Raw genomic sequence first — 22,955 nt, 5'->3', positions numbered from 1 at the left:
GCACACTCTGCTAAGCTGTTCTATGGCATCATCCTGCATGACCACTTGTGCATCTAAACCAGCCCAGCTGCCAACCCCCAAAAGTTGAGGTTGGGCCTGGACATTGCAAGCAGCCTGAATGGAAGCTTCATCTGCCCACCAAGTTTTAAATTGTAAGAACTGAGCAGGAGTTAGACAAGCTCGAGTAAGAGTGTCCCAGTCAGTAGGTATCATCCAACTGGAAACAGCAACATTCTTTAACAGTCCCATTACAAAAGGAGAACCTGGTCCATACTGATTTATAGCTTGTTTAAATTCTTTGAGTAATTTAAAAGGAAAAGGCTCAAATGTAGCTGTAATATTTCCCTGTTGATCTGGGGGGTGTGTTCTAACAGGAAACTGCCAAGCCTCTAAATCACCCTCTCGTCTAGCTTGCTGAATTCCTGCCTGAATAGAACTAAGAGTGGTCACTCGAGGCGCTGCTCGAACAGTCACTGGGGCAACTACTTTTCACCCAATGTCCTCCGGAAAAGAAAGATCCGGAGGGTCTTTTTCTTCAAAATAATAATGAGGGGGTGCAGAAGGGTAGGGATGAACCTCTCCCTCCTTTGCCACTTTAGCTTTAGCTAGAAAATAAACATGCTCTGTAACCACTTCTGTTACTTCTCTATACTCTCCTTCCTCCTTCTCATCAGTGTGAAAAAGTTCCAAGGTGGAATGAACCAGGCCCCAAACTTGTCCCATTGTTACCCTGATGCTTCCAAGCTCCCCTTCTTAGTCACCATGGGGATTGCTTTAAGAGTACTCAGGTGTCCTCCAGCTAGTTTTCTATTCCAACTGTCGCTCCGGCGACCCTTCGACTTGGATGTGAGGCCCCACGTTGGGCGCCACTTGCCGAGACCAGCTCAGTCAGGGAGACCCTAACCTAGTGGCACTAGAAGAATTAAAGACACACACACAGAAATATAGAGGTGTGAAGTGGGAAATCAGGGGTCTCACAGCCTTCAGAGCTGAGAGTCCCAAACAGAGATTTACCCACGTATTTATTAACAGCAAGCCAGTCATTAGCATTATTTTGTTTCTATAGATATTAAACTAACTAAAAGTATCCCTTATGGGAAATGAAGGGATGGGCCAAATTAAAGGAATAGGTTGGGCTAGTTAACTGCAGCAGGAGCATGTCCTTAAGGCACAGATCGCTCATGCTATTGTTTGTGGCTTAAGAATGCCTTTAAGCGGTTTTCTGCCCTGCATGGGCCAGGTGTTCCTTGCCCTCATTCCCATGGGTGTTCCACCTTCTGGCGTGGGCGTTAGGGCCATTATGAACATGTTACAGTGCTGTAGAGATTTTGTTTATGGCCAGTTTTGGGGCCAGTTTTTGGCCAGATTTGGGGGGAGGCTTGCTCTCAACAGTGGTGCACATCTGTAGTCCCAGCTACTCGGGAGGCTGAGGCAGGAGAATCGTTTGAACCTGGGAGGCAGAGGTTGCAGTGAGCTGAGATTGCACCACTGCACTCCAACCTGGGCGACAGAGCGAAACTCAATCTCAAAAAAAAAAAAAAAAAAAAATTAGCTGGGTGTAGTGGTGGTGCCTGCAGTTCCAGCTACTAGGGAGGCTGAGGCTGGAGAATTGCTTGAACCTAACCTGGGAGAAAGAGGTTGCAGTGAGCCAAGATCGTGCCACTGCACTCCAGCCTGATTGAGGCCTTGTCTCAAAAAAAAAAAAAAATTATGAGATTTGATAAATTTTTTTTTTTTTTTTAGATGGAATCTTGCTCTGTCGCCCAGGCTGGAGTGCAGTGGTGCGATCTCGGCTCACTGCAAGCTCTGCCTCCTGGGTTCATGCCATTCTCCTGCCTCAGCTTCCTGAGTAGCTGGGACTACAGGCGCCCACCACCAAACTCGGCTAATTTTTTTGTATTTTTTAGTAGAGACGGGGTTTCACTGTGTTAGCCAGGATGGTCTTGATCTCCTGACCTCGTGATCCACCCGCCTCGGCCTCCCAAAGTGCTGGGATTACAGGTGTGAGCCATTGTGCCTGGCCGAGATTTGATAAATATTGCATTGATTTTTACTGATTAAGTTTTAAAGTACTGATACCTTCATGATATTGAGTCTTCTAGAAATGGGTAATTATTCATTTAGGTATTCTTTTTCTGTTTGTTTTTCAGCTAGGTCTTCTTTCAGATCAGTTACTGTTAGAGGTTTTTTTTTTTCATATAGGTCTGTACATTTCTTGCTAGGGATATTCCTATTTATGTTATGTTTTGTTATAACTATGAATGGATTTTGCCTTTCTTTCTTTCTTTTTTTTTTTTTTTTGAGACGGAATCTCACTCTGTCACCCAGGCTGGAGTGCAGTGGTGTGATCTCAGCTCACTGGAAGCTCCGCCTCCCAGGTTCACACCATTCTCCTGCCTCAGCCTCTCGAGTAGCTGGGACTACAGGTGCCAGCCGCCACGCCTGGCTAATTTTTTTTGGTATTTTTTAGTACAGATGGGGTTTCACCATGTTAGCCAGGATGGTCTCGATCTCCTGACCTCGTGATCTGCCCGCCTCGGCCTCCCAAAGTGCTGGGATTACAGGCGTGAGCCACCATGCCCGGCCGATTTCACCTTTCAATGGCAATTACTATAAGACAAGAAAGTTATTTATTTTTATATACTTACCTAATTTTAAGTTACCTTATACAACTCTCATTAATATTCTGTTAGAACTAGAATTTAAACTCTATGTGAATATGGACCTTATTTAAACAATGTATCCCTAGCACCTAGACAATGCCTAACCTGTCACATTAACTTAATATATATTTTATTTATATTTTTTGTTTATTTATTTTTTTTGAGACAGACTCTTGCTCTGTCACCCAGGCTGGAGTGTAGTGGTGCGATCCTGGCTCACTGCAATCTCTGCCTCCCAGGTTCAAGCAGTTCTCTGCCTCAGCTTCCCAAGTAGTTGGGATTACAGACACCCGCCACCACGCCCAGCTAATTTTTGTATTTTTAGTAGAGACAGGGTTTTTACCATGTTGGCCAGGCTGGTCTTGAACTCCTGACCTTGTGATCTGCCTGCCTTGGCCTCCCAAAGTGCTGGGATTACAGGTTTGAGCCACTGAGCCCAGCCATTAATATTTATTTTAATGAATGAATAATGTTATTTTAGTTGATTCTGTTGCATTTTCTGGGTAGACAATTTTTCCAAATTTTCAACTATTGTAATCATGAGACTTGGTAGATTGCTCTAAAATTCATGTTCTGAAGTACCCTTTCTCCTATGTATACATCAATATTAGATAAAATAGAAAAAGGTAAACTTACAAAGCTATGACAAGCAGAAACAAGAACTATTTCTTTGTACTTAAAACAGTGTTTAGAGGCTGGGCAGAGTGGTTCATATTTGTAATCCTAGCACTTTGAGAGGCCAAGGTGGGAGGATTGCTTAAGCCCAAGAGTTTGAGAACAGCTTGGGCAACATAGGGAGACCCCTGTCCCTACAAAAAGTAAAAAAAATTAGTCAGGCTTGAGTCCGGGAGGTTGAGGCTGCAGTGAGCTATGATCGTGCCACTGCACTGAAGACTGGCTGACAGTGAGACTCTGTCTCTAAAGGAAAAAAAATGCTTATTTGAAGAAATAATCCCTGAAAACTTCTCAAATTTGATAAAGAATATTAATGTGCACATTCAAGGTCAGTTAACTCCAAGAATAATAAACTCAAAGAGATCCACACCTAGGCACATTATGGTCAAACTGCCAAAAGACAAAAACAAAGAGAGAATATTGAATACAGCAAAAAAAAAAAAAAAAAAAAAAAAAAAAAAAAAAAAAAGGCAACTCATCATGTATAAGGGATCCTCAGCAAAATTAATAACTGACTTCTCATCAGAAACCATGGAGCACAGCTGGGCATGGTGGCTCACGCCTATAATCCCAGCACTTTGGGAGGCCGAGGTTGGTGTATCACCTGAGGTCGGGAGTTTGAGACCAGCCTGACCAACATGGAGAAAACCCATCTCTACTAAAAATACAATATTAGCCAGGCATGGTGGGGCATGCCTGTAATCCCAGCTACTCGGGAGGCTGAGGCAGGAGAATTACTTGAACCTGGGAGGCAGAGGTTGCAGTGAGCCGAGATCTCGCCATTGCACTCTAGCCTGGGCAACAGGAGCGACACTCCATCTCAAAAATAATAATAATAAAAAAGAAACCATGGAGCCCAGAAGGCAGTGGAAAGACATTCAAAATGCTAAAAAAGTTGTCAACCAACAATTCCATATCCACAAAACTATACCTCAAAAATGAAGGAGAGGCCAGGTGTGGTGGCTCATGCCTGTAATCTCAGCACTTTGAGAGGCCGAGGAGAGGATCACTTGAGCCCGAGTTTGAGACCAGCCTGGGCAACACAGTGAGACCTCATGTCTACAAAAAAGTGAAAAATCAGCCGAGTGTAGAGGCATGAATATATAATCCCAGATACTTGGGAGGCTGAGGTGGGAGGATTACTTAAGCCCAGGAGATTGAAGTTGCAGCAAGCCAACATGGTGCCACTGCACCCCAGCCTGAGTGACAGGGCAAGACCCCGTCTCAAAAAAAAAAAAAAAAAAAGAAAAAGAAAAAAAGAAAAATGATGGAGAATGCAGACATTCCTAGATAAAGAATAACTGAATTTGTCACTTGCCCCGCAATGTGAGCCATTCAGGCTGAAATGAAAGATTATTAGACAATAGCCTGAGTTCACACGAAGAAATAAACAGCACTGGTAAAGGTGCTGGTGGGGTGGCTCACGCCTGTAATCCCAGAAGTTTGGGAGGCTGAGGCCAGTGGATCACTTGAGGTCAGGAGTTCGAGACCAGCCTGGCCAACATGGTGAAACCACATTTCTACTAAAAATACTAAAAATACAAAAATTAGCCGGGCATGGTGGCCGGTGCCTGTAATCACAGCTACTTGGGAGGCTGAGGCAGGAAAACCGCTTGAACCCGGGAGGCAGAGGTTGTAGTAAGCTGAAATTGCGCCACTGCACTCTAGCCTGGGTGACAGAGCGAGACTCTGTCTAAAAAAAAAAAAAAAACGGTGACACAGTATAAACATAGTATATTTTTGTTTGTTAATTTTTAAAAGTTTTTCTCCAAAAGCATGAGCCACCACACCTGGCCTCGGAGAAAAATTTAATGTTAAACTTTTAAAATAGTCACAGAAAGAATAGCAGTATAATCTGTACCTTCCAAACCAGAAGAACAAAGAAGTACTATCTAACACTTTACTAATTCAACAATAGGAGAAAAAGGGGGGGAAGAAAGCAAAGACAGAGATTGATAAACAGAAAACATTTAACAAGAATGAAGAAATAAGTCCTAATATATCAGTAATTATATTAAATGAACGTAAATGGATTTAATTAATTTGTTACACCCAGAGTCACAGCCAAAAGTTGAAAATAAAAGACTAAAAAAAGTCAGCAAGTAGTAATTAAAAAGGCTGGTATGACAATAATATCTAGACAAAAAGATTAAGGTAAAGAATAAACAATTAGAAATAGAATATAAGGAATAATCTAGCAAAAAGGTAGAATAATTTGGTGGAAGAATGCAGTAAAGGCTGGATGAGGTGGCTTATGCCTGTAATCCCAGCACTTTGGGAGGCTGAGGTAGGAGGATCTCTCAAGTTTGTTCTAAGCTTCTATAATTTTAAATAAACGTTTTACTTTAGAATGGTTTTAAATTTACTGAAAAGTTGCAAAGATAGTACAGATAATTCCTGTGTATGCTTCATTCAGTTTTTCTTTTTTTTTTTTTTGAGACGGAGTTTCGCTCTTGTTGCCCAGGCTGGAATGCAGTGGTGCAATCTGGGCTTACCGCAACCTCCACCTCCTGGGTTCAAGCGATTCTCCTGTCTCAGCCTCCCGAGTAGCTGGGATTACAGGCACATGCCACCATGCCCAGCTAATTTTTGTATTTTTAGTAGATGCGGGGTTTCACCATACTGGTCAGGCTGATCTCCAACTCCTGACCTCAGATGATCTGCCTGCCTCGGCCTCCCAAAGTGCTGGGATTACAGATGTGAGTGACCACGCCCGGCCTTGACTTTTTTTTTTTTTTTTGAAACAGTTTCACTGCGTTGCCCAGGCTGGAGTGCAGCCGCCATGATCTCAGCTCATTGTAACCTTCGCCTCCCGGGTTCAAGCGACGTTCCTACCTCAGCTCCCCCAGGTAGCTGGGATTACAGGCATGTGCCACGACTCCCGGCTAATTTTTGTGTTTTTAGTAGAGACGGGGTTTCGCCATGTTGGCCAGGCTGGTCTCGAACTCTTGACCTCGGGTGATCCGCCCACCTTGGCCTCCCAAAGTGCTGGGATCATAGGTGTGAGCCACTGCACCTAGCCTTGGACCCTCTTCATATTAAATTAAAATTAATGTTTTTGGAACACCTATTAGGCCACAGAGTGAGGAGGATGAGTTAAAGTAAGTTCCCTCCTTGTAAGTAGTTAGAAGCATAGAAAGAAAGAAAGGGACCTGCTTTCTATTGTCTTTTTCTTTTTTTCTTTCTTTAGACGGAGTGTTTGCTCTTTTGCCCGGGCTGGAGTGCAATGACGCGATCTCAGCTTACTGTAACCTCCGCCTCCTGGGTTCAAGTGATTCTCCTGCCTCAGCCTCTTGAGTAGCTAGGAGTACAGGCATCCGCCACCACGCCCGGCTAATTTTTGTATTTTTATTGGAGACGGGGTTTCACCATGTTGGTCAGGCTGGCCTAGTACTCTTTTTTTTTTTTTTTTTTTTTTTTTCTGAGTCGGAGTCTCGCGCTCACGCTTAGGCTGGAGTGCAGTGGTGCGATCTTGGCTCACTGCAAGCTCCGCCTCCCGGGTTCACGCCATTCTCCTGCCTCAGCCTCCCGAGTAGCTGGGACTACAGGCGCCCGCCACCACGCCCGGCTAATTTTTTGTACTTTTAGTAGAGACGGGGTTTCACCGTGTCAGCCAGGATGGTCTCGATCTCCTGACTTCGTGATCCACCCGTCTCGGCCTCCCAAAGTGCTGGGATTACAGGCGTGAGCCACCGCGCCTGTCTTTTTAAAAGCTAAAACTGAAACGGAAACAGAGCTCCTGGCAGATAGGACCAGGAGCCACAGCGAAGGAGGTGGCCTGTGATTAGGTTTTTATAAATGGGCAGGTATTAATCAGGGGAAATGGAGTAAAGGACACGATAGACATACATTGCTAAGTCTAGTATTGGAAAAAGTAAGGCCTGGGACCCCTAAAAACTTGCTCGAGAGTGAAAGGTAAATGCTATGTGTCCACACTACTGTGGTAAAGCCGACAGTCCATACCATGAGCCCATTTCGCGCAGGGAAATTCGACTGGTGGGCTTGGGCCCGTCGTTCTGGTAGCTTCCCAGTAGAGGGTGCCGTAAGCATATGCGTCTTCAGCCTGACTGGGCTGGGGAGGCGGTGCGTCCTCCTGGCCGGGGGGCGGGGCCGTCGCGCTCACGTGACCTTTGCTCATGGCGGCGGCGGCGGCGGCGGTGGCGGTGCTCGGCGGCCGGAGCCGGATCCTGTAGCCGGGTGTGGGCCCGTGTCTGTCCGTCCCTCCTTCGGCCCCCTCTCTTGTCTTCCGGAGTGTGGCTGGCGGAGCTGGGATGGCGGAACGAGGCCTGGAGCCGTCGCCGGCCGTGGTGGCGGCGCTGCCGCCTGAAGTGCGGGCGCAGCTGGCGGAGCTGGAGCTGGAGCTCTCGGAGGGTAGGAGCCGGGCCGGGGAGAGGGCGCCCGGGGCCCTGCGGATCGCGGCGACTTGGGAGACAGGTCCCCGCCGCGCGCCCTGGCGGCCGTGCGGCGAGGGGGACGAGGGTGCAGAGAACCTGGCCTGGCACTCCACGACCGTTTTCCCTCCTCTCCCACCCCATTAAGTGGTTTCCTGTGGCTTTCATTGTTTTCCCATAGAGGGGACTAAGTAAGGGCTTGTGGAAAGGTCCTCCCGGGCCCACACTGCTTCTGCGCTTCCTGCCCCCCAAAACCCGAGACAAAGCTGCGCCGTCCCGCTTCTGCCCAGGCGTTTGGGCCAGGTGGGGTGAGGGGTAGGGCTGCGAGGAGGGTGGCTGACAGCTTTCTCCTTTCCTCTCCCCTTTTCGTGGAGGGCTCCACGCCTTGTTCCAGCCCCCCCTTCCCCCTTTCAAAAAGAGACACATGGGAAATCCGCAGCATCATTTCTTCTCTTTCCTTTAACAATGCGCGATGCCTCCCCAGTGACAGGAGTGAGACAGAAGCGGGTGAGCCATTTAGGGTCCTAGGAAGATAAGAAGCAATGGCATTAACCCAGAGAGACACACGGTGCTGCTTTTAGACCACCTTTGTCATAAGAAGTTTTTTTTTTCCTGGTGCCTGTTATTCGGGCCGAATTTTCCGCATCTGGTCACCTTTTGGAGTCTTTGATGAAGGAAGGAGAGGAGGCTACCGTTTACTTGCACATCCTGGCTGACATTCTTTCTTTTGACAATGGATTGGGACAGGGAGGGTTCGATTTATTTTCAGAATTAAAAAAAAATGGAATAAATCAAGCCACTGTTATTAGAGAACTCCTTGTACAACAATGAGAGAAACACAGTGCTCCGTTGTGGGCATGTGATCAGGCTTGTGGGGCAGTTGTGATCAGTTCTGTGTAAAGTTCCTGTTTTTATCACTGGCTGCCCCTGAGACAAAAGCAGCATTTTCTCCAAGCTTGATACCAGTACTTTGATTGTGTCTCCAGAGTTGCATATTCTTATTGAGTTCCTTGTGGAAGGCCCTCTTCACTAGCATTTTTCAAGTGGATCAAAAACTCTTGATTGGAAAAGAAGAATGTGACCAACTCCCAGGAGCTTATTAAACGTTACTTATTGTTTACTTATTAAGGCATTATGGTTCCCTCCCCTCTGAGAATCCTTTACAATGAAAAACCAAAAATAGAGTTGAATGTTATAAATCCTGTTGGGCACTGAAGGAAATAATTATTTTTAATAACCCTTTTAATAACCCAATGTGTAGGAAAGTGCTGTTTTTACCTGTACTTAACTATCAACGTGTTATTTTTCAATTAATCCAATTTTCAAGTTATTCTTCGGCCAGTCCCGGGAATCACTGGTATTAGATTAGTTTGTTTCTGTGAAGTGTTTAAGAAGATAGGAATCCTTTGGGTTTGTCTGCCCAGTTATACCTTAGGTTCCGCCCGCTTCGAAAATCGAGGGGCTTTTTGCATTACCATCAATTCTGTCTCTCAAGATAACTCATTCTTCTCCTAGACTAAAGCATTGACATTAAATCTGTGTTGACTTGCATTAAAATCTGACTTTTAAAACTGCTATTTGAAAGTAACAAATCATCTAGCTTCGATTAGAGAGAGGTTTGCCTGGATGCTTGCGTCAGAGGGAGATTAAAAATAGGAGTTGATTGCTTTCACACGGAGAGGGAAATCCTGGAAGCTCCTTATTCTGGGTATATCTGCTTCCAGCTGATTGTTGTTTACATCTCTGGGTGTTTCTAGACATCTCTAGAATGTCTAGAAACATTCTGAGGAACTATTTCTAGGACCCACACTGATTAGCTCACCTCTCTCTCCTTCAGAAAGGTGTGAAACTTCTACAAATTGTGAATGCCAAGGCTTAAACATTTTAAGGACAAGTGCATGGTTTGCTTTCCAATGAAGGATTATTTTGGTTGGCATCTGACTTGGTTTGAATTTGTTTCTTATAGATATACTACACTTCTTGTATTTCATCTGTTTTAGCAATGGATGACTCTGGAAAAAATACAATTGAAAAACTTGGGCCTGCAGTGTCAGCATATTGGTCATCTTTCTTGCTTAAAGTACAGGGGATGGTTGGCTGGAGAAGTAGATAGACATTAGGAATTCAAGTGAAGTTAAAATAATCCAAAAGTCCCCATATCTGTGTAGTATGGTGTTATTTGTGATGCCTGTAGCATATTTGGAGCTAAGTTTTGTTCGTTTTGCATTTTCTCTACAGTTACTCTGCTCTAACATAAGTACTTTGCCTTTTTTTGTTTTAGATGCTTTTCTTTCGTTTGTTTGTTTTTTTTGAGATGGAGTCTCACACTGTTGCCCGATCTCAGCTTACCGCAACCTCCGCCTCCCAGGGTCAAGCAGTTCTCCTGCCTCAGCCTCCCCAGTAGCTGGGATTACAGGCAAGCGCCACTACTGCCGGGCTAATTTTTTTTGTATTTATAGTAGAGACCGGGTTTCACCATGTTGGCCAGGCTGATCTTAAACTCCTGACCTCAAATGATCCACCAACCTCAGCCTCCCGAAGTGTTAGGATTACAGGCGTGAGCCACCGCTAAAGATGCTTTTAACTGTGTGTTTATCATGCCTTGCTGACATTGGTGCACTCATTTCTCTATTTTCATTTTTTCTTTCTTTCTTTTTTTTTTTTTTTAAGGTTCAGCCTGTCATTGGTCCTAATCATAGCAATAATCTGAGCTGTATGCTGTTAAAGAATTTTCTTTGTGCTTGCCTGTATTTTCAGCTGCAGGCTTTGGTAATAGATCAGCCAACTCTGTGCTGAAATGCAGGTTTGTGCCTGCTTTGGGCTCTTTGCCGCAGAGCGTGTTGCAGAGCCCTGTGATGTGTCTGGTGCTTCAGGCAGGTCACCAGGCAGCTTCCTGGTTAAAACCTGCTTCTGTCACAAAAAGAACAGGCTGAAACTGCCTGGAAATCATTTAAAAATTGAATTTCCACATAAGGATGAGCTTTTCTATAGACGAGTTGAATAGGTAGAAGGTTTCTGCAAGTATTTCTGTGACTGAAATTTTTAATGATCCACATATTTTATTATACGCTTGACAGCTCTGTTGTTTGGACTTATGTATATGGTCTAGTCAAGTGTATGTACATAAAGTAGCACTAATGGGGAGAATTAATTTGCTTAAATCTGTCCAATAATACATTATATTTGTGTAATGATCTTTTTGTACATTGTCATTTGAGCTTTACTAAACTTCACTAGATAGAATAGGTATTGTTACCACCCACCGCCCCTTTCTTTTTTGTGGCTTAACAGAAGGGAAAACTTGTACTCAGAAAGATTGTTTTGTCTAAAGCTGCATACCTAATAAGTGTCGTTATCCTAAGCTGTCATGTGACAATGACATTGGAATGATTTAAATATCTGTGCTGTCATTGCACAAGCTGTTAACTAATTTTTTCTCTAAGGAGATGCTACCTTTTTTTTTTTTGCGATGGAGTTTCGCTTGTTGCCCTGGCTGGAGTGAAATGGTACGATCTCAGCTCACTGCAACCTCTGCCTCCCGGGTTCAGATGATTCTCCTGCCTCAGCCTTTCTGAGTAGCTGGGATTACAGGCATGCGCCACCACGCCCGGCTAATTTTGTAGTAGACACGGGTTTTCTCCATGTTGGTCAGGTGGGTCTCGATCTCCCGACCTCAGATGATCTGCCTGCCTTGGCCTCCTGAAGTGCTGGGATTACAGGTGTGAGCCACTGCACCTGGCCCTAAACAGTTCTGTACCACAGTGTTGATTCTCTCTCTGAAATCTCTTTCAAATCCATCCACTTATGCATTCAGTTCAGCAGATGTGTATTTTGTGCCTACTGTGTGCAAATGAGCAGGATACCCTGGTAGCTTTTAAGAAGCTCTGAGTCTGCCAGGGAAATCATTGAAAACTGCCAACAAAACAGTGCATGACCATGGTGGAGTTACGTACAGAGGCTGCCTTCTAAGAAAAGAGGAAGCTATCTGCTTTATCGTTGTGAGAGACAGAAGAGAATTATAAATACGAGATTGGATTGTGTGGCTAGTAGAGCGGGCTATAATTTAGCCTGTGCAGTTCAGCCATAAGTGCAACGCGAAGAATGTTCCTGTACTTCTGTGGCATGCAGGAAGGAGCTCAAGTCTTTCAGTGTCTGAGAACAGTCCAAAGATGACAACTGGAAAGGTATTTAAGATAAAATAACACTCACAGGAAGGGATCCTCCCTTTTCTTGTTTGAACACTTCTCTGAGTACAAACAGTAAACATAGTCCCATCCTCCCTTTCTCCTGTCTGTTTCATCACGTAGCTTTGTGGTCCTTAAAGCATGGCACAGGGTCTACCACGAAGGCAAAGGGATAAGAGAAGACTGCTTCCTAGGAATTGCAGTGACTTTTAATGGGGAAGAGGTGGGAGAGTTGAAGAGGAAAAAGAAGAGATGTTGGATAAAGATTTTACAGTCTCAGAAGGGGGCAGGTAGACTTAAGCCACCATAAAACTGGTAAATCCCTCCTGCTTTACCTATCATGGGAAACGGGGCCACTTATCCCAAAATCCGTAGCTTAGTCATAGATTCGTAGGATACACCTTTATCAAAGTTCTGTCTAAGCAGTTGTAACACCTGATGCTAGGAGTATTAAGGAAAGCAGGAATGTAGATTTTTAAATAACCAAGAATGGGCATTATCTAAGCAATCTACCTCCAGAACTTGTGTGTGTGTGTTTGGTGAGCAGGAGCTCATCTTCAGAATTACTGTCAGAGCCTGTGACACATTCCTTTGAAAATTCTCATGGTGGCAGATTTCAATTCTTTGAGGGTAGAGTTTCATTTATAGGTCACTTGGAATCAAGTAGAGAAAAGCTGGTTAATATTCTTTTAGAACCCAAACTAGTTGTGACTGAAAAAATTAGAGTGATTATAAACTGATTTTAGTTGTGATTGTCAAAAAAAAATCAGAATGATTGTAAACTGGTTTTGAGGGCTGTTCCGGAAGAGAATTTACAGACAAATTCACTGGAAGAATGATTCACCTTATTGAAAAGAGTAGCTTGTATGGATACCCTTGTTCTGGTGTGTATTTTGAAAAATTAATCTTGTTTGACAGCCCCATGGCATTGAGCTGGATTTTTGAATAAGATAAATCATTAACATGTCACGCTTAGCTCAACCCTTGGTTGCAACTTTCTGTCCTAGCCTGTTTAAGACTTAGCACTTCAGGGTTGAAAGTTCATATGACTGGCTAAAAAGGGCCTTCATACTATATTTGTGTTCTAATTACTAGAGTTCTCCATGGTTCTCTCTCATGTGACTAATTCAGGGATACTCTTTGAAATGCTCCTTCTTGCTTATATGCACAGTTTCTCGTAAATCTTTAAGGGTTCATCTAAAGTACCACCTTTTTTTTTTTGAGACGGAGTTTCACTCTTGTTGCCCAGGCTGGAGTGTAATGGCACGATCTCAGCTCACCGCAACCTCCACCTCCTGGGTTCAAGTGATTCTTCTGCCTCAGCCTCCTGAGTAGCTGGGGTTACAGGCATGTGCCACCACGCCTGGCTAATTTTGTATTTTTAGTAGAGACGGGGTTTCCCTATGTTGGTCGGGCTGGTCTTGAACTCCCGACCTCAGGTGATCCGCCCACCTCGGCCTCCCAACGTGCTGGGATTACAGGCATGAGCCACTGCGCCTGGCTTTCTTTTTCTTTCTTTTTTTTTTTTTGAGACGGATTCTCTCCCTGTCACCCGTGCTGGAGTGCAATGGCATGATCTCGGCTCACTGCAACCTCCGCCTCCTGGGTTCAAGCGGTTCTCCAGCCTCAGCCTCCCAAGTAGCTGGGATTACAGGCGCCCTCCACCACGCCCAGCTAATTTTTTGTGTCTTTAGTAGAGATAGGGTTTCACCAGTTGACCAGGCTGGTCTCGAACTCTTGACCTTGTGATCCGCCTGCTTTGTCCTCCCAAAGTGCTGGGATTACAGGTGTGAGCCACCGTGCCAGGCTCAAGTACCACCTTTTTTGTAAACCTATCCCTGACCAGTGTGATTTCTATTTTTTTTTTTTTTTTTTTTGAGACAGGGTCTCACTCTGTTGCTCAGACTGTGCAGTGGCACGACCTTGGCTCACCACAACCCCCGCCTTCCGGGCTCAAGCGATTCTCCTGCCTCAGCCTCCCCAATAGCTGGGACTACAGGCAAATGTCACTACCGTCTGGCTAATTTTTATATTTTTAGTAGAGACGGGGTTTCACTATGTTGGCCAGGCTAGTCTTGAACTCCTGACCTCAAATGATCCACCTGCCTTGGTCTCCCAAAGTGCTGGGATTACAGGCATGAGCCACCAGGCCGGGCCAATCATGTATTTTCTAAGTATTTAAATTGCTTTTCATTTTATCTCTTAAAAAAATTTTTTTAAAAGTAGAGATGAGGCCGGGCGCAGTGGCTCACGCCTGTAATCCCAGCACTTTGGGAGGCCGAGGAGGGCGGATCACGAGGTCAAGAGATCAAGACCATCCTGGCCAACGTGGTGAAATCTTGTCTCTACTAAAAATACAAAAATTAGCTTGGCGTGGTGGCACCTGTAGTCCCAGCCACTCGGGAAGCTGAGGCAGGAGAATTGCTTGAACTCAGGGGGCAGATGTTGCAGTGAGCCGAAATCGCGTCACTGCACTCCAGCCTGGCAACAGAGCAAGACTCCGTCTCAAAAAAAAAAAAAAAAAAAAAAAAAAAAAAAAGTAGAGACGAGGTCTTACTATGTTCAGCCCAGGCTGGTCTCAAAGTCCTGAGCTCCTTTTACCTTGGCTCCTCCAAAGTGCTGAGATTATAGGTGTGAGCCAGCCACCAAGTCTCTCCTTAGCTCAATGTAAGCTCTTTTTTTTTTTTTTTTTTTTGAGATAGAGTCTTGCTCTGTCCCCCAGGCTGTAGTACAGTGGCGTGATCTCTGCTCATTGCAACCTCCACCTCCTGGGTTCAAGTGATTCTCCTGCCTCAGCCTCCTGAGTAGCTGGGATTACAGGCTTGTGCCACCACGCCCGGCTAATTTTTGTATTTTTAGTAGAGACGGGGTTTCACTATCTTGGCCAGGCTGCTCTCAAACTCCTGACCTCCGGTGATCCACCCGCATCGGCCTCCCAAAGTCCCGGGATTACAGGCTTGAGCCACTGCACCCAGCGTCAATGTATGCTCTTGTAGAGAGGTCCTTTGTATCTGAAATTTATTTTAAATAACTCACAACTATTTATTTCTTATATTGTTTTAGGAATACGATAAATTTTTGGTCACTTCAATTTGAATTGAAAAATAAAGTCTCAGTTTTGGGGACTTGATTTTGACATAAGGTAGTGTTGTATAATCATTTGAGAAGCACATATTTTGACATCTGGTGGGCCTGGGTTGAAGTTCTGTCTGTACCATTTATTAGCTCTGTGACTTTGGACAAACTGTCTAACCTCCCAGATATGAGTTTCATCAACACTTAAAAAGGAATGACGGTGGTGTGCAGTGGCTCCTGCCTGTAATCCCAGCACTTTGGGAGGCGGAGCCGGGTGGATTGCCTGAGCTCAGGAGTTCGAGACCAGCCTGGGCAACATGGTGAAACCCCGTCTCTACTAAAATACAAAAAAATTAGCCGGGCGTGGCAGCATGCACCTGTAGTCCCAGCTACTCGGGAGGCTGAGGTAGGAATTGCTTGAACCCGAGAGGCGGAGGTTGCAGTGAGCTGGGACCGCACCACTGCACTCCAGCCTGGGCGACAGAGTGAGACACCGTCTCAACAACAACAACAAAAAGGAATGACACCCTCCTTGGAGTTGTAAGGAGGTTTAAAGTAAGATAATAGAAAAGCTGAGTATAGTATGGCGTGCGGTGAGCACTCAGCACATGTAATCTTTATTGCTGCTGATAGTGAATGGATGCGTGGAGACTTGGCAGTTTTTAATATCTTGTGTTACTTAGTAGAATAAGGTTATATATGAAGTGATGAATGGAATCAATTTGTGATAAATTTTTTGAAAGTAAGCCTTCACTCCATCATCAGTTGTTCCTGTTGGCACCTATACCCTATACCCTTAGTCCAGTACATGTTGGGTCACTGCAAGCAGTTGACTAGAGCAGAAGCCTTGCTGGTCTGTTTCATACAGACATCTCGCATATGTACATTTCTGAGCCTACAGATTCAGGCAAATGCCTGTGACATATAAGCTTGGTTTCTGAGACTTAGCATCTACAAGCTATGAAAAGGGACATATGGATGTTTAGAACCTTCAGAAACTATGGTTTTTACTCTTCCGTTTCTTATCCCTCACTTGTCCTCAGTGAACATATCCTTTTAGTTCCTCTTTCAAAAGTTTTCTGGCTGGGCGTGGTGGCTCACGCCTGCAATCCCAATACTTTGGGAGGCTGAGGTGGGCAGATCACCTGAGGACAGGAGTTTGAGACCAGCCTGGCTAACAAGGTGAAACCCCGTCTCTACTAAAAATACAAAAACTAGCCGGGCATGGTGGCAGACGCCTGTAATCCCAACTACTCGGGAGGCTGTGGCAGGAGAATTGCTTGAACCTGGGAGGCGGAGGTTGCAGTGAGCTGAGATCATGCCACTGCACTCCAGCCTGGGAGATAGAGTGAGACTCCGTCTCAAAAAAAAAAAGTGTTCTTGATCTTCTTTTCCTTAGAGTTTATTTACCACCAGCCTCCGTGAGTCCTCTCAGACTTAATTGGTCTGATTGTAGTATCTTTTTAGCTCTAGATTGATCTTTCATCTTTTAAAAATACTACTTTTATTTAAAACCATTGGTAAATCTAAAGCTCTGTCACTTAGTTGTCTTTTTTTTTTTTTTTTTTGAGACGGAGTTTCGCTCTTGTTGCTCAGGCTGGAGTGCAATGGCATGATCTCAGCTCACCATAACCTCCGCCTCCCGGGTTCAAGCGATTCTCCTGCCTCAGCCTTCTGAGTAGCTGGGATTACAGGCATGCACCATTGGGCCCAGCTAATTTTGTAGTTTAGTAGAGACGGGGTTTCTCTATGTTGGTCAGGCTGGTCGCGAACTCCCAACCTCAGGTGATCCGCCCACCTCTGCTTCCCAAAGTGCTGGGATTACAGGTGTGAGCCACCGTGCCTGGCCTTTTTTTTCTTTTTCTTAAAGATCGTCTTGCTCTGTCGTCCAGGCTAGAGTCCAGTGGTGCGATTGTAGCTCACTGCAGCCTTTAATTCCTGGGCTCAAGTGATCCTCCTGACTCTGACTACAGGTGTGCGCCACGATGCCTGGCTAATTTCTTCTTTCTTTCTGTTTTTTTTTTTTTTTTGAGACAGAGTTGCCCAGGCTGGAGTGCAGTGATGCCATCTTGGCTCAAAACATCCTCCTCCCAGGTTGAAGTGATTCTCGTGCCTCAGCCTCCCAAGTAGCTGGGATTACAAGCATGCACCACCACGCCCTGCTAATTTTTGTATTTTTCGTAGATACAGGGTTTTGCCATATTGGCCAGTGCCTGGCTAATATTTTATTTGATTTTTTTGGTAGAGATAGGGGTCTCACTATGTTGCCCAGGCTGGTCTTGATCTTCTGGTCTCAAGCAATCCTCCTGCCTCAGTCTCCTAAAGCACTGGGATTACAGACATGAGCAATTTTGCTGGGCCTCAATTATCTCTGAATTCGAAGTTTCCTACAAGTGGAGATGGTTTCCTATATTCTTTACCCTTAGGGTCTAAGTTAGTACTTTTGTACATGTCAAATGGTCCATCTCTTTTTGTTGATTGTTTATATCATAGAGGATTGAGAGTTTTTCATATCTTTGTGTTTATAGTGCATAAGGTACTTTCTGGTACGGATGCTCTTTTATGAGTAAGAAAGGTTCTGAAAGGCCATTTCTTTGGAAATTCCATAGTATCACAGCCGTCTGAATCTTTGGATACATGGGTTGGATTCATTGGACCTGAAAACTCTAAAATTATATGCAGGAATTTTTTTTTTTTTTTTTTTTTTTTTTTTGGGTTGAGACAGGGTCTTGCTCTGTCACCCAGGCTGGAGCACAGTGGTGTGAATGTGGCTCACTGCAGCCTTGACCTCCTGGGATCAAGTGATCCTTCCACCTCAGCCTCCCAAGTAGCTGGGGCCACAGGTGTGCGCCACCATGCCTAGCTAATTTTTTTTATTTTTTGTAGAGATGGGCTCTTGCCATGTTGCCCAGGCTGGTCTTAAACTCCTGGGCTCAAGCAGTCCTCCCACCTCGGCCTCCCAAAGTGGTGGGATTACAGGCATGAGCCACCACACCTGGCTGTATGCAGGATTTTGAGTGTGAGTGCTTATGTATCTTTTTTGGGATCTGGGTCTACAGCTTTCATCAGTTTCTTAAAGAGAGCTATGAAGCAAAGTTAACCAAGCCTATGCATTATCACCTTTCTTTCTTTTCTTTTTTTTTTGAGACGGAGTCTCGCACTGTGGCCCAGGCTGGAGTGCAGTGGCGCAATCTCGGCTCACTGTAAGCTCTGCCTCCCGGGCTCACGCCATTCTCCTGCCTCAGTCTCCTGAGTAGCTGGGACTACAGGCGCCCACCACCACGCCTGGCTAATTTTTGTATTTTTAGTAGAGACGGGGTTTCACTGTGTTAACGAGGATGGTCTCGATCTCCTGACCTCGTGATCTGCCCGCCTTAGCCTCCCAAAGTGCTGGGATTACAGGTGTGAGCCACTGCACCCGGTTGCATTATCACCTTTCATTCTCACTAGTTTATAAGGAAGACCAGACTCCCTCAGCTTCCCTCCCTAATACTTGGCAGACTCATCTGTATCAGTTCCACCCGTATCTCCTTTCTTTTCTCAGAGGAGGAACTGTCCTCTTCCTGTTCGAAGGTCTGTCCCTCCACGTTCTTACTCTCATCTCTTCTCTTTTGAGATCTTGGGATCTCACTTTATTGATTGATCTGTTCATTTACAGTCTCTCTTTGTTTCTTTCATCTTCAACCTCTCACTTAACACTTGGCGCTTGACTCTTTGCCTTCAGCCTATACATTATGTTTTTGAAACAGGGTCTCACTCTGTTGCCCAGGCTGCAGTGTAGTGGGGTGCTCACTGCAGCCTTGACTTCCTGGGCTCAAGTGATCCTCCCACCTCAGCCTCTCAAGTAGCTGGGACTACAGGTACATTCCACCATGCCCGGCTAATTTTTAAATTTTTTGTAGCAACAAGGTCTTGCTTTGTTGCCCAGGCTGATCTTGAACTCCTGGGCTCAAATAATCTTCCCACCTCAGCCTCCCAGAGCATTAGGATTACACGCGTAAGCCACCATGCCCAGCCTCCCAGCTTTAAAAAAAACACACACAAAACTTTGCCACAGTCTTGCATGAGAATATGCTTGCTTTCATGTGCTGGCCCTCTCTCCCTCTCTCGAGCCTGAAAGGTGTGGCCTACATTTCCTTCCTCTTATTTCTTACCTTTGCTTAGTGCTCAGTCCATTTCCCCTGCCTCATTAAGCCTCTGAAACAACTGTCTCCAAGGCTACCACTGACTCCTAATTTCAGACTGCAGAGAACCTGCTGGATATGGCATCTCTCTCTGCAGCATTGTACACTGTGGACTGTTTTTTTTTTTTTTAATATGGAATCTCACCCTGTTTCCCAGGCTGGAGTGCAATGGCACAATCTCAGCTCACTGCAACCCCCTCTCCTGGGTTAAAACAATTCTGCCTCAGCCTCCCAAGTAGCTGGGATTAACAGGCGCCTGCCACCACGCCCAGCTAATTTTTGTATTTTAGTAGAGATGGGGTTTCACCATGTTGGTCAGGCTAGTCTCAAACTCCTGATCTCGTGATCCGCCCGCCTTGGCCTCCAAAATGCTAGAATTACAGGTGTGAGCCACCATGCCCAGCCCTACACTGTGGACCGGTATCTTTATGAAACTCTCCCCTTCCTAACCTTTGTGGCATAGTTTCCTTCTGGCTTCCTAACCTTCCTCGTGCTCTCTCTGGGGTTTCTTCTGCTCTTTCTTTCTCCTGATGAGAGTATTCCTCAGATTTGTGTCTGTTCTTCACCTCACTTTACATACACAGATAAGTAATCTTATCTGTGCCCAGGGCTTCAGCTGTCATGGCTGTGCACGTGGTTCCCTAGTCTGTATCTGTAGCCCTGACTTTCCTCTGCTCTAGACATTCCATTGGTTCCCCCATGCTAACTTGGTAAGTCTAAAACAACTCTGTTTCAACTTCCTCCTCCACCCCTGCCCCCACCTCCCTGCTTCACAGATAACTGTATTTCAGAATGTCCACTTACTATCTCCATCCATTTCTGCTGCTATGACAAAATACCTTAGACTTGGTAAATTATAAATGATAGAAATTTATTGCTCACAGTTTGGAAGCTAGGAAGTCATAGATCAAGAAGTCAGAAGATTTATTGTCTGATGAGAGCCTGCTGTCTACTTCAAAGATGGCACCTTCTTGTTGCATCTTCACATGGTGGGAGGGGCAAACAGGCTCCCTCAAGCTTGTTTTATAAGGGCACTAAGCCTGTTCATGAGCACTCCTCTTTCATGACCTAATCACCTCCTAGAGGCACCATCTCTCTCTCTCTCTCTCTCTCTCTCTCTCTCTCTCTCTATCTCTATATCAAGAGAGTCTTGCTCGTCACTAAGGCTGGAGTGCAGTGGCGAGATCATAGCTCACAGTAGCCTTGGATTCCTGGGCTTAAGCGATCCTCCCACCTCAGCCTCCCAAGTAGCTGGGATTACAGGCGTGTGCCACCACACCTGGCTGATTTTTTATTTTTTGTAGAGATGGGGTCTCATTATGTTTCCCAGACTGGTCTCAAACCCCTGGCCATGAATGATACTCCCACCTTGGCCTCCCAAAGTGCAGAGATTATGACTGTGAGCCACTGTGCCTGGACCCCATCTCTTAATACTATCACATTGGGAATTAAGTTCCAACATAGGAATTTTTGGGGGACACTGACATTCAGACCATAGTAACTTACCAAAGTCAAAAAAATTGAGAGTCATCCTTATATTCTAAAAAAATTTTGTTTTGGCCGGACACGGTGGCTCATGCTTATAATCCCAGCACTTTGGGAGGCCGAGGTGGGCGGATCACCTGAGGTCAGGAGTTCGAGACCAGCCTGGCCAACATGGCGAAACCCCATCAGTACTAAAAATGCAAAAATTAGCTGGGTGTGGTGGCGGGTGCCTGTAATCCCAGCTACTCAGGAGGCTAGGCCGAGTTAGGAGAATTGCTTGAGCCCAGGAGATGGAGGTTGCAGTGAGCAGGGATCACAGTGAGCCAAGATCGTGCCACTGCACTCCAGCCTGGGCGACAGAGCAAGACTCCGTCTCAAAATCCGCCTCCCAGGTTCACGCCATTCTCCTGCCTTAGCCTCCTGAGTAGCTGGGACTACAGGCGCCCACCACCATGCCGGGCTAATTTTTTTGTATTTTTTTAGTAGAGACGGGGTTTCATCATGTTAGCCAGGATGGTCTCGATCTTCTGACCTCGTGATCCGCCCGCCTTGGCCTCCCAAAGTGCTGGGATTACAGGTGTGAGCCACCGCACCTGACCAAAAAATTTGTTTTAATTAAATTTTTTTTTTTTTTAAAAAATAGAGATGGGGTTTTGCAGTGTTTCCCAGGCTGATCTCACTCCTGGGCTAAGGTGATCCACCCGTCTTGACCTTCCAAAGTGCTGAGATTACAGGTGTGAGCCACCTTGCCCAGTGATCCATATTCTAATGGATCACTGAGTCTTGTTGTTTCTACTTCCTGTTCTCCATACCATTCCAGTGTTAGTTCAGGCACTTATTTCTTGCTTAGACTAATGAGGTAGTCTCCTAACTCAACAGCCTGTCTCAGTCTCTTCTCCCTTCAGTAGGTCTTTCTCTACCCTGTCATTGATTGATCATTCTGAAACACAAACCTAATTGTGTTCTCTTCCCTGTTTAAAAGTTTTCCTTGGCTTCTCTCAGTCACAGGATAAACTCTAAGCATCTTTCTTTGTATACCAAGACCTGCCTGCCTTTTTACCCTCATTTCCTACTCTGTCTATATTTGTTGTCTGCTCTCTAGCCATGCCAGATGACTTGCACTTCCGTGAATGCACTGTGCTTTTTTTCACTTGTATGCTTTTGTATACATTGCCATTCTCTAAAATGTCCACTCTGGCATGTTCTTCCCCTTTTTTTGCCCGGTTAACTTCTGTTTCAGTTTCCTGTGAGTTTCCAGTTAACTTCTGTTTCATTCCAGTTTCCTTTTCTAAGCTCTTTTAAGAAGTTAAATCTCTGTATAAGTAGTCATCAGTTATTGAGAGCTTATGATGTAATAGGTCCTGTGCTTAGCACTTTATATACCTTGCCTGGCTAGTAAGTACGTGCTGAATACATAGCTCCTATTAGCATAATGATGATGAGGGAACTGAGGTAGCAAAAAGCACCTGAACATTGCATGCAATGTATCTTCCCACCTGTGGTTACACATTTCCCATAAGGTAGCATTCTGGACGCATGGCACTGGGAAGGAGCACTGAATTTAGGAGTCATGCTGAATTGGGTTCACATATGGTCTTGGGCAACTTTTTTTTTTTTTTTTTTGAGACAGAATCTCTCTCTTATTGCCCAGGCTGGAGTGCAATAGTGCGACCTCAGCTCGCTGCAAGCTCCGCCCCCTGGGTTCAAGCGATTCTGCTTCTTCAGCCTCCCCAGTAGCTGGGATTACAGGCACCCGCTACCATGCCCGGCTAATTTTTGTATTTTAGTAGAGATGGACTTTCACCATGTTGGCCAGGCTGACCTCAAGTGATAGCCCACCCCGGCCTCCCAAAGTACTGGGATTACAGGCGTGAGCCACAACGCCCGGTCCTTGGGCAAGTCTTTGAAATGTGTTTCTAATCTTAACAACTCTTAGAGATAGGTGTGCAGTTTCTGTACAGTGTGCTGGGATTGGAAACCAAGTCTGTTTGGTTCTAAGCCCTGTGGTGTTTCCACACAGCCATTTTGACCTCCATCTCCCTGAATCTTGTTTCAAGTAGTTTCAGCAGAATTCTCCTGCATCTTAACTGGTATGTCTCATTTTCCTTAGGATACAACTTCTGTCTTTTTTTGTTTGTTTTTGTTTGTTTTTTTGAGACAAGGTCTTGGTCTGTCCCCTAAGCTAGAGTGCAGTGGCATGATCTTAGCTCACTGCAACCTCAAACTTCTGTACACAAGCAATCCTCCAAGTAGCTGGGATTACAGGTCCATGTCACCATGCCTGGCTAATTTTTTATT

General features: G+C 45.3%; 1 protein-coding gene across 15 annotated transcripts in view; it reads left to right on the top strand.

Annotated features, from left to right (window-relative positions):
* Positions 1-7,444: 7,444 nt before the first annotated feature.
* The window catches only part of DIP2B (disco interacting protein 2 homolog B), a 246,269-nt gene continuing 230,758 nt past the window's right edge, over positions 7,445-22,955 (top strand). For 12 of the 15 annotated variants that reach the window (XM_063786675.1, XM_063786674.1, XM_054664234.2 and 9 more), the window contains exon 1: positions 7,445-7,709. In XM_063786675.1, the coding sequence (XP_063642745.1) occupies positions 7,610-7,709 (100 nt within the window). In that variant the 5' untranslated portion in view covers positions 7,445-7,609. The remainder of the gene's footprint in view (positions 7,710-22,955) is intronic. The other 3 variants (XM_063786673.1, XM_063786672.1, XM_016923414.4) reach the window with 1 other exon arrangement.

Source organism: Pan troglodytes, chromosome 10 (assembly GCF_028858775.2).
Source record: "Pan troglodytes isolate AG18354 chromosome 10, NHGRI_mPanTro3-v2.0_pri, whole genome shotgun sequence".
Classification (NCBI taxonomy): Eukaryota; Metazoa; Chordata; class Mammalia; order Primates; family Hominidae; genus Pan; species Pan troglodytes.
The sequence above is the reverse complement of the archived record's forward strand: the minus strand, read 5'-3'. Positions and strand labels throughout refer to the sequence as shown.